General features: G+C 38.4%; 1 protein-coding gene and 1 long non-coding RNA gene across 2 annotated transcripts in view; one reads left to right on the forward strand and one right to left on the reverse strand.

The window, feature by feature from the left end:
• The first annotated feature begins 3,121 nt into the window (after positions 1-3,121).
• The window catches only part of DBT (dihydrolipoamide branched chain transacylase E2), a 47,186-nt gene continuing 38,264 nt past the window's right edge, over positions 3,122-12,043 (forward strand). Inside the window, exons 1-2 of the mRNA XM_026497535.4 lie at positions 3,122-3,265; positions 9,204-9,327. Of these exons, the coding sequence (XP_026353320.1) occupies positions 3,215-3,265; positions 9,204-9,327 (175 nt within the window). The 5' untranslated portion in view covers positions 3,122-3,214. The remainder of the gene's footprint in view (positions 3,266-9,203; positions 9,328-12,043) is intronic.
• The window catches only part of LOC113254359 (uncharacterized), a 29,482-nt gene continuing 23,186 nt past the window's right edge, over positions 5,748-12,043 (reverse strand). The window contains exons 2-3 of the long non-coding RNA XR_003315751.4: positions 8,208-8,422; positions 5,748-7,005 (exon numbers count right to left, since the gene is read on the reverse strand). This is a non-coding gene — a long non-coding RNA (uncharacterized LOC113254359). The remainder of the gene's footprint in view (positions 7,006-8,207; positions 8,423-12,043) is intronic.

Below are 12,043 nucleotides of genomic sequence, written 5' to 3' on the forward strand. Positions count from 1 at the left end.
TATATTAACTGTTTAAGTGCAACAATATCAAATCAGAAACAGTGCATACTCCCTTAACAGCTGCTGTGTATTTTGCACCATCATGTTGGAAAACAATATAGCATTATCTCGGGTAAAGTTAAAGATAAGTATAATCTTGGGGTGCCTAGGTGGTTCAGCCAGTTAAGCAACCCACTCTTCATTTCGGTTCAGGTCATGATCTCAGGGTCATGAAATCCAGCCCTGTGTCGGGCTATGCGCTGAACATGGAGCCTGCTTAAGAGCCCCTTTTCCTTCTCCCTCTGCCCCTCCCCGCTTGTGCTCTCTCTCTTTCTCTCAAAATTAAAAAAAAGAAAAAAAGATAAGTATAATCCAGGTCTCCACAATTCTATTTTTTTAGTTTATTTCAGTAATCTCTACACCCAATGTGGGGCTTGAACTCACAACCCTGAGATCAAGAGCTCAACCACCTGAGCCAGCCATGTGCCCCTCCACAATTCTATTTTTAAGTATATATCCATGTCTTACTAATCAAAGTGTAATTGGCTAACCAGTAGCAACTGTATCACCCAGAGCTTGTTAGAAATGCAGAATATCATCAGGCCTCATCCAGATCTATTGAATTGGAATCTGCATTTTGACAAGATCCCCAGTTGATACTAATGTTCATTATAATCTGAGAAGCACTGCCCTAAAGAAACTCTTGCACATGTACCAGGAGAAAAGAATATATGTAGCAGCACTAGTGGTAATAGCAATAGCAAAGAAATGGAAACAGCACAAATGTTCACTGCATAGAGAATGGATAAATAAATTGTGGTATGGTCATAAAAGCTAGTTGCAGAAAGATACAATTTGATACCATTTTTATAAAACTCAAAAATAAGCAAAGACAAACAGGGTATTGTTAGAGATTCATATATAACATATGGAAACAAAGGTATGCTGAACACACAATGCAGGATAATGTTTACCTCAGTGAGAGGAAGGATTAAGAGGAAGAGCCGACAATGTGATCTTCCTGAGAATAGGAAAGGTTTTATTTCTTAAGCTGGGTAATGGGTTCAAGGTTTTTGTTATTATAAGCAATTTATCTATGTGTTACATTATTCTTTTGTAAATATACAATGTAACACAAATTTTAACAGCTTCATTGAGCTATGTACCGTAAAATTCACTTGTTTTAAGTTTACAATTCGATGATTTTTAGTACATTTTACAGTTATGCAAACATCACCACAGTCTGGTAGTAGGAAATTTCCATCACCACAAAAAGATTTTCCATTCCCATTCCCAGTTATTTGCCATTTCCCATTCCCATGCCCAGCCGCAGGCAACCGCTAATCTGTTTCCTGTCTCTGTAGATTGTTTTCTGTCTCTGTAGATTATTTTCTTTGGACATTTCATATAAATAGAATCATGCAATATATGACCTTTCAGATCTGGCTTCTTTTACTTCCCATAATATTTTTGAGGTTCGTCCATGTCACAGCATGTACCAGTGTTTCAGTCATTTTTAAGGATAAATAATATTTTATTATGTGAATATACCACATTTTGTTCATCCATTCACCTATTGAAGAGTATTCGAACTGTTTCTAATTTTTGACTATTAAAAATAATGCTATTGCCATTATTCTTGTACTAGTCTTTGTATGGACATATGTTTTCATTTCTCTTGGGTAGATACCTAGCAGTGGAACTGGTAAGTCATAATCAGTCATTTTGTTAATTAGGAAAAGGGAAAAAATGGTTCTTTGGTTCTTTTGAAATCAAGCAAAAGGATTAACTAGTAAGTAGGTGGCATTAACTATTGATGCTGAAAGATAAGGACACACAATACTGAATGTGGAAGTAGTAATTCAATGAGGTCAAAAGAGGGTAAAAAAAGAATAACCAAATATTTTCTTGGGAGAAGGTAGAATTAAAGGGAAAGTTAAGAGGAAGAAGGTGGTATAGGGGCCCTGGGAAGAAAATAATTCACTTCAAAGTCACAGCTACTATATCCTCTTTTTAAAAACACACACACACACACGTGAGATTATCAAATAAATAGTGCCTATAAAATGTTTTTGTTAACAGGAAAGTTAAAAAAATTAAAGTTCTTTTGACTTTCCAGATTTTGTTATAAAAGTAATGATTTGAATTTATTGCTTACAGTAGTTTGTATGTGAAATATACTGAAAAGCAAATAAAGCAAAAATAAAGTGTGAGTTTGGGTAATATTAGACAGTAAATTTGTGAAAGAACTGAGAATTTGTTTCACAGCCACTAACCGTCAATGTTGAGGATTTATAATGCCTTTGTTCCCATGTTTTTGTCTTTGATTCTTTAGATATCTGTACAGATTTTAATTTCCATCTAGAGGGCAAAAACCAGGCAAATGTCATCCCAGAAGTTTTTTAGAAATTGGTGTCCTAATTGCCCTGAGAAAGATTGATTATTAAAGCTCTGATCTTTTATTTTCCCCCCAATTAACTTGACCTGAATTTGACATTCTCCAAGAGCCAAGTAAATCAAGGTTATATGCCTGTGATACATATTGTATATGCTGGGCAGCTGCATCTGACAACATTCTGTAAGAAGAAAAGATAATGTTGGTATCTTTATTTTAGACATGAGGGTAACCTTCATCTTCTGTGGAAAAAAAATTGAAAAGGCAACTTCGGTTACCAAGAACCCTCAATGGGAGTTAGGAATACCAGTCACTGGGTAGGATTCCAGCATGGATTCCAGTCCAGCATTGTGACTCAATTAGTGGTACTGAGTCTTGCTACAAAGTATAGAAATATCCCATTTTCTGTAATCCAGGAGGGTACAATACAAGCTGAAAGGGGGAATTTTCCTACTCATCAGGTCTTCACCATAACACTCTCTAAGTAAGTGCCCTTCCTTTTTGTTCCCTTAACAGTCTCTATTTCTACTACACGGATGAAAAAGATGATCGTTGGTGGACACAGCAATGGCTTGCCCAACTTCGTCTCTGAAATTAACGTTGAGCTACCTCCTCCCCACTTTTTCCCTTCCAGCGTGCTCTTTTACCTTCGCGCGGGACTATTCGCCCCCTAGTATTTATCTCAGGCCCCGCCCCGCCCGCTGGTTGGCTTTGGGTTGGGAGGCTCGTTCCTTCCCTCGCCATTGGCCGCTCGGGGGGAGGTGCGTTTCCCGGCTCCCGATAGGTCGCCCCCGCGAGACAAAGCTAACAACCACGCACCATTTGTCATTTCCGGGTAAGATGGCTGCATTGCGTGTGCTGAGGACCTGGAGCCAGACTGGTGGGCGGCTGGTAAGCGGTTTGGGGCTGATTTGAGGTCGGGAAGGAGTGATTGGTCGCTAGTATTCCTGAGGAGGTGTGTTACTTTGTCGTCCGAGTGCCAGGCAGACAGGGGACGCGTGATGGAGAAGTGGAAGGATGTATGCTAAACGAAGGGCAGAGAGGGTGCCGAGCGGACCGGTCCGGAGAGCCCACTCTCTCCTCACCTGGCCGCCTTTCTGTCGCGACTCCATCTCCTTCCAGCTTATCTACACCCAGGCCCTTCTAGCCTTTCACCGTTAGCCTTTTATTGGGCACCATCTAGGTGCTGGGCATTGTGATAGGCGCTGGGGATATGGAGATATATAGTCATTCAGCATTTATTGAGCACCCACTGTGTGCCAAACACTGACAACACGACCCCTGTCTCGGAGAACTACAGTTTAGAGGAAGAGACCCGTAAAGTAGTCCTTTCTTCCGAGGAGCAGAGAGAGTCAAGCTTCATTCTGAGGACCTGTAATGTATCTTTACACTTTACAACCTTTTTATCACCAGAGCTATGACCTACCACCATCTCCCCTGAAGTTTCTCCCTTTGAACAACCATTTAGCACCAAACATCCCAGTAGCCATAGTGTTTCGTCCTATTTGCATAGCGTTTTTCCTTCTGGGATCCCTCTTCTCTAAGGTCTTACAGTGGTCGACCCCTGATCTTACAAAATCTGTTAAGAGCCTGCTGTGTACCAGGAACTGTGCTAGGCACTCGGGAAGCAAATGTGAATAAGAGAGACCCCTGCCCTCTCAGATTAATTACAGCCTTGTGGTGGAAGGCAGGGGAGAAATAGATATAAGCAATTAGGACATCTTGATAAGTGCTATAATGGGACATTATAGAGTTACAGAAACACATAGGTGGGGTCTTGGGGGGTCAGAGAGGAGTTCTCAGAGGATACTGTGGAACTTGAGATTTGCACCGTGATAGGTATTGGTCTCTCTTTTGAAAGTTCTCCTTGCTTGGCTTCTGTGACACCAGCTTCCCAACATTCTTCTTCCTAGATGTTAGGCCACTCCATCCCAATCACCTATTTTCCTGCCTGACTTTTTAAATATGCTTTGGTGTTTTTAAGGGCTCTGACTTTGGCCATCTGTATTTTCTGGACTATTTCAGCCACTTCTTTGAATTTAGTTTGCCATCTGTATATGCTGATGATTCCTAAAGTTCCCCAGTCTTCAAGCCAGCTCTACTCCAGACCCATATATATCCTACTGTCCTGGAAATCTCCAGTTGCATGCATATTAAGTATTTTTCAGCTGCAAGTAATAAAAGCCCAACCAATAAATGGGAAATTAACTATCGATGCATCCCAAACCTAGATGGCAGCTGGCATTGGTTAAGTGGCTCAAACTTAATCAGGGTTGTCATTTCAACAATTCATGTGGCCTTTCCCTCACAGTTACAAGAGGGCTACTACAACTTCATATTCAAGGCAGGAAGGAGGAAGGGGTGGTACGAGCAGACTCTTTGGCCAAGACTATGTTACATGGCCACTGCTAACACAAGGGGTCTTGAAGAAGCTAGCATTTAGGCATCTCACAGAGTCTACCCTAATGCCTCAGAGGCACATCAGATTCTGGGTTCCAGAACTAAACCCTCAGACCTGTTTCTCTTTTGGTTGTAGCCTATAAATCTCCAAAATTTAGTCATTATTCTCCATCTTGCCCCCAACTGCAACTATCCTGGTCCTTCCTAATTGGACGTTCTGCCTCCAATCAGTGCCTCTCCAACCCATTCTCCACAGTATAACCAGGGTGGTCTTATAAAGACATACATTTGAGAATGTCATTTCCTTGCTTAAAACTGCCGCAAGCAAAATGTCCAAAATCTAAAAGACTATGAGGCAATTTATGATCAGGTCCTTCCCAGATCTCTCAGGCTTCATTTCTTGCTGAAACCTACCCACGCCAACCCCCACTCTGACACTTCCCTCACCCTTGCCCCACACTGAACCATACTGGAAGTACATTGAGTTTCAGTTAATTAAACACACTGCTCTCTCTCAACTCCAGACTCCAGACCTTTGCACATCTATTTCCTCTGCTTTAAAGACTCTTGCTTTCTTTCCCTATGGCCTCATTTGCAAGACACCTCATCTCCTGGATTACTCCTACTCATCCCTTAGATCTTACTTCACATTTCTTTCCTTTGTGTATGTATTTAATACTCTGTTTCTCCCATTGTAACACTATGTCATCATCACCTCTTTAATTGTCTTCCTTTGAAGGTATGGACCGTTCATCCCATGAGAGAAGGAATTCATCTATTTTGTTCTCTAATCCCAAGTGCCTGGCACAGTGTAGATACTCAATAAATACTTGTTGAACAACTCAGTAAAAAAGTCTATTTTTTCCATCTATTATAAAGTTATAAACAACAGGAGGTCTTAATACTTATAGTAGATTATTAACAAGGCCTTACTGTGTTGTGTTTTATACTCCCCTATTACATCAAGCATTTGACTTTTTTTTTTTTTAAGATTTTATTTATTTATTTGACAGAGAGAGACAGCCAGCAAGAGAGGGAACACAAGCAGGGGGAGTGGGAGAGGAAGAAGCAGGCCCCCAGCGGAGAAGCCCGAAGCCCGATGCGGGGCTCGATCCCAGAATGCCAGGATCACGCCCTGAGCCAAAGGCAGACGCTTAACGACTGCGCCACCCAGGCACCCCAAGCATTTGACTCTTGATTAACTTACATTGAATTAACATTGAACTTTTCTAATTTGTCTGTCTTCCTGTAATGAAGTATAAGCAACTTGAATTTAGGGACTGTATTCTGTAGCTTAGTTAGCTTTGAATTCCTAAGCCCAGCACAATCCCTATCTTTAGGAGTGTTCAACAACTGTCTGTTTTAAGTGTTATTTATTTCCTTATTGGAATCTGCTAAAACTTTGTTTCATCTCCTATTTTTTTGTATTCTGTTTCTGGAAAAAAATGTCTTTATTTATTGTTTAAGATTTTATTTATTCATTTGAGGGAGAGAGAGAGAGCACAAACAGGGAAAGGAAGGGAGAGGGAGAAGCAGACTCCTTGCTGAGCTGGGAACCCCATGTGGGGCTCAATCCCAAGACCTGGAGATCACAACCCGATCCGAAGGCCGACGCCCAACCATCTGAGCCACCCAGGCACCCCTGGAAAAAAATGTCTTTTTTAGCTTGACAAGTCATTTTTTCTCCTTCTCCCTTCTGTTGCTTTTTTATCTTCCCATTCAGCAGCTTCACGAATGTTTTTTAGCCTTCACATAATCCACTTAGTCACTATCACAGAAGGCCTGGTAGACTTAACATTGCTTTCTCCTTTTCCACTGTAAAGCATTCAGGAGCCTGGTAGTTCATGCCCCAAATACTATAATAGTTTTTTAACTTTTTCCTCTCTTACTTGGCTTTACCTGTTATAATCTAATCAATAGGCTGCAACAATATTAATTTCTTAGTCCTTTTTCTCCAATAACCTGTAGTGTAGGAGTTCAAACTCCTTATCCCGACATTTACAGTCATCAATAATTTAGTCCTTGAGCCACTTACAATGCTCCCTTTTATATATTTGATCAACCCAAATCAAGCAACTCACTGCCTGAGAAGACAAGTTCCAGCAGCAGTTCCTTTGTTTATTCTGTTCCTTCTGCCTTAAAAGTGCATTTTGGCTCTTTAATAATTAATGCTTGTTATGCAAGGCCCACCTCAGCTCTTCCTCCTGGAAGCCTTCCCAGATCAAGTCAACCTGAAAAAACAAAATAAAACACAAAGAACTCTCTACTTAAACTCCTCTAACACCTATTGCCTATACTTATTACAAAAAACTAGAGCATACATGCCCATGCATGAGTATGTGTGTGTCTGTGTGTGTGTGTGTGTGTTTATTGTTTCAGCTAGGTTATAAATTCAAAGCAGGGATTATTTCTGTGATGTGAGAGAAAGAGCCTCAGCTTTAGAGTCACATTTACTTGGTTTCAGAGCTGAATTTTGCCGTGTTTACTTTGTGACCTTGGACAAACCACTTAACCTCTCCGATCATTAGGTTCTCGTGTGTTTAAGAGGGCTAATGTGCCTATTATTCCAGAAGGTAATTGTGAGATAAAAAGAAGATGATGCATTTCAAGACTTTTAAAGTACCCAGCCCATAGTAGGCATTCAAAAAATGTTTGATAGTTTCTGCCTCCCTTGCCTGATAAGCAGTTCTTCAGTAAAAGTTGCTGTTGTTGAAGGTAGGACCTTTTAGTAGTTTAATTTTCTTTCAAAGGTTTTTTAAAAACTATTTTTTAAAAATCAAGGTGAATGCATGTAATTCAGAACTTCCATTTACTGCCCTAAATTAAAATTTATGAATGTCTGATGAAGTGAAGGTTGATTTATGCCTTTGATTCTGTTGTTGACGAAGAGCCAGGGTTGTGGGAGTTGAAGGGGAAAGAAAGGACACAGAAAATGGGTTTGGGAAAGATACTCTTTCACTATCTGCTAAGTTTTAAGCTATCAATTTTAGTTAGGTTTTATGTTTCCTGAATGTTAATAAGAATAAAATATATATTGCAAAGATTAGTGGCTTTATGATTATCTCTTAAGGTAAAAGTAAGATGCATGATAAGATTAAGTGTTTTAGGAAAGGGATCTTCAGTTTTTCTTTGCCTTCAGAAATCAATAACAGCTTGGAAATTAATGTGAAATAGCACATAATAATTTAAATGTGTTATTCCTATTGGTAAAGCAAATATTTATTTTTATATTATTTGCTGGCAGAAAAAGAATAAAATTCTTGTTTATAAATACATATTATAGTATGGATGTAATACATAACATAATATGTATTATAATATAACTTTAAAATTTTAAGGCTAATCACCACTAAAGAATCAAGTACATGATAATAAAGTAATTTTTAAAATTCAAAGTAACTCCTACATTAATAAAAAAATTTCATATACATACCAGTATTCTCAAATACAGTAAGGGGGTTAGAAATTTCTATACATCATGTTTTGGGGTGCCTGGGTGGCTTGGTCATTAAGCGTCTGCCTTCGGCTCAGGTATGATCCCGGCGTTCTGGGATCAAGCCCCGCATCGGGCTTCTCTGCTGGGAGCCTGCTTCTTCCTCTCCCACTCCCCTCGCTTGTGTTCCCCTCTCTCGCTGGCTGTCTCTCTCTCTGTCAAATAAATAAATAAAATCTTAAAAAAACACACAAAAATTTCTATATATTATGTTTAAAAGTGTGGTGTAGTTAACCAGGTATTAATAACATTGAAATACTAATTTTCAAAACAAAATAGTCTACCTTTCAGACACATAGGTTCTAATATATCAAGTTGAATAGATTCAGGTCTACTTATTTCTATTACATATTGTCTTGCATTATACTAAGATGTTATACAAAATGATTACATCTAAAGAGCCATCTGTAAATTATAGTAAGAAATTATAGTAAGAAAACCTTTCCCTACAGCACTACACATGGTTCTCAGTGTCTTTAGATGCTAACAGTCAGTTTTTAATTCTTTAACAGTTTTATTTTAGGAAGTCTTTAGTGACTCGACTACACCTACAAACTGATGTGTTTGTACAAAATACATCGTTAAAATTTCTTCACTTTCATAATTAATTTTAGGCAAGGATCATAAGCAGAGAAACAAAACTGACAACAAAGGATGTAGTTTTACTAAATAAAAGAACAAAATAATGTTCTCTGGGTGCTAGAGTTTAAGTCCCTTTGATTTCTTGAATAGAAATACTTAAGAAATAACCAATCTTAATAAACTTGATTTGCACTGATTTCTGGTTTGGGCCAGTTCAGATTTTGGCCTGGATAATTTCATATTGTTTGTACTGTGATAATGACTGTTCTACTTTTAGAATAGACTTGAAATTCAATATGTACTCACAGAGAGTACACATTCACAAAAGCTTTTTTTTTGTTTTCTCATCTTTAGATTTGTATTCGCTACTTTCAATCATGTATGAATGTTCATGTTTTGAAGCCAAAATGTGTGTGTTTCTTTGGTTATCCTTCATTCAAGTACAGTCATCCACATCAGTTGCTGAAAACAACTGCTGGTAAGTATGATCTTAAAATAGCCTATATAAAATAATGTTTTATATCATACTCAGAACTTTTAAAAAAGCAATCGAAGACTTAAAGTAAAAAAAAGTTAACCTTTTCTTTCTAGCTCAGCCCTCCTTGCTTTCCCTGAATCTATCCTTTTCTTATTTTCTTTTTTCTGAGCCCCCCCATTCCTTTCATATCTTTACATTAATGCTTCTGTCTTCATAATGTTGGAAGTGGGTTGTCTTGGGCCATCTGTTCTTTATCATCTGGCTCATCTAATTGCGATAGTCAGGTAAATTGTTGACTTAGTGGATTGTATCCTTATACTGTCACTGTATTATTGGTTGAATGAAGCACTTACCTCAGTCTGTTGTGTTAAGATTGTGTGATGAAACAGTGTTCCTAAATAGAAAGTTTTCTGACCAAAAAAAAAAAAGTGTTCTGACTTTTACCATCTAATTACTTTTCTTACATCTTTTTCTACCCTCAGTAAAGAACTTGAGGCTTAAGTATTAGATTTTGCGAAGGCACTAAGATTTTTTTTTTTGATGTTCTATTTAGAACTCTGATAAAGAGCCTTAGACTTTTGTTACATCATTAAATTTTTGAAAGATACTTGATGCCTTAGTCTGTGCAAGCAATGAAAAATGGGGGAATTCCAGGCAGAGCCAACCCCTGAGATCAGTCTTTTCATACGTTGTCTTCCACAACACCCTAAGATATGTAAACCCTGCCTTGGCCTTTTTTTTTTTTTTTTTTTTTTGATTTTTATTTTTAAAAGTTGATCTTTTCTCTTTATTTCTCAGAGAAAATAGAAGCCATTCAAGCAGAAACTCCTAACTTCCTGCTCTAGTCTCTAAACACTTACCTTGAGCTTTGGGTTCTCCATCTGTCAGTTACTAGCTGTGTAACCTTAAGCAAGTTACTTAATTTCTTTCTATTTCATCATCTGTAAAATGGGAGTAATCACAGTGCCTAACTTATTGTATTGTTGTGAGAATAAATTCATTTAACACAAATATTATTGATCACCTGCTATCTGGCAAGGCACTGTTCTAGGATACATTCTCTTCCTATATTCCCTAACTTGGTGAATACTTAATCTAGAAACCTGGAGCCTTCCTGATTCCTATTTCACATCGAATTGATTACTGAGATCTGTTAATTTGACGTCTTACGTGATTCTTAAATCTGTCTTCTCTTTTTCAGACAGCTTTGAAAATATATAAATACATTAAAGTCTGTACTTCAGTTTTGTACCTGTAGTAGCCTGGCTGCTTTCTCTGTCATCCCTTTTCCAGCCCCATCCACCACATTCCTGCCAGGGAGGGTTCTTTCTAAAATTATACATTTAAAGTTACAGAGCTGAAATTGCAGATGGTATTCCCTATTGGTTAATTATTACTGAATAACAGCCCTGCCCACGACTTTAGGCTTAAAGCAACAATGGTTTATTATTTCTCAGATTTTGGGGTTTACCCGGGTGGTTCCTCTGCTGATTTCACCTGAGCTCACTGATACGACTATATTCAGCTAGAGGATCGTCTGGGCTGGAACGTCCAAGATGGTCTCACATACATGTCTGACACTTGGTGCTGGTTTTTGGGTGGGGCATCTCATTTCTCCTCAACATGGCCTTTCATCCTCCAGTAGACTAGATCAGCTTCCTTACTCAGGAATCTCAAGGCAGTATTCCAAGAGGGAGAGGGTAGAAGAAGCTGCAAGGTCCTTTGAGGTCTAGGCTCCAGAATTTGTACAACCTCACTTCTGCTATGTTCTATTGTCCAAGCAAGTGATAGGCCAGCATAGATTTAAGTAGTGGTAAATTAGACTCTACGTCCTATGGGAGCAGCTGCAAAAAATTTATGACCATATTTACTTACCACTGGCCCCTGATCACCTTCAGGATAAATTTCAAACACCTCACTGTGGCACGGCAAAGAAAGCCTTTTTTAATCTTGACTGATTTTTTTTGCCACATATACTATCTTCAGCCATAGAATTGTGTGTTATTCCCTAACCATGCTATGCACTATATTTCCATGTTCTGCTTGCATGTGCTGTTCCTTGAATAATATTGTTTTGAATAGAGGTGCCATAATATATTTACTTGTCATTTTTTGGTGACTTAGGTTGGTATTCTGGGTCTTCATTTTAACTCTATGATAACTATTCTTGAGCACAAATCTTTGTGTACCTCTCTTAGTTCCTCAGGGGAAAAAACTCTTAAAAGCAGAATTGCTTATTGAGTCAAAGATAGGGACTTTTTTTTTTTTTTTAAGGCTTATGATACTTAATACCAAACTATTTCTTTCAGAAAGTTTCCAGTACTATGAGCAGCAGGCTGTGAGACGACCGAACTTACTAGAGAGGAAATAAGAGGTGCCTAATACCTCCATGTCAAAAATGCATTTGTATTTCTTAACCATTAACTTATCTCCTCATATTTATTAAAGAAAACCTAAGGACCTGAATCAGCTTGCTGTGTGTTTTGTAAGCAATTTTGATGAATAGCAGTCTGAAGATAGAGGAGCACTCTTGAATCAGTTCAGAGCCACTTGTTACCCTGGAAAAGTGAGAGGATCCAAACCTACTTTCTGTTGACCAGAAATACTTTCTCTTGGGAATAATTACCATGAAGTATCACTTCCATCTAATTCTTACAAGAGTGGGGTAGAAATTCAAAAAGGGATAAACAATGGAAAGAGGAAGGGACTAAAATTT

This window comes from Ursus arctos, unplaced genomic scaffold (assembly GCF_023065955.2).
Source record: "Ursus arctos isolate Adak ecotype North America unplaced genomic scaffold, UrsArc2.0 scaffold_12, whole genome shotgun sequence".
Taxonomy (NCBI): Eukaryota; Metazoa; Chordata; class Mammalia; order Carnivora; family Ursidae; genus Ursus; species Ursus arctos.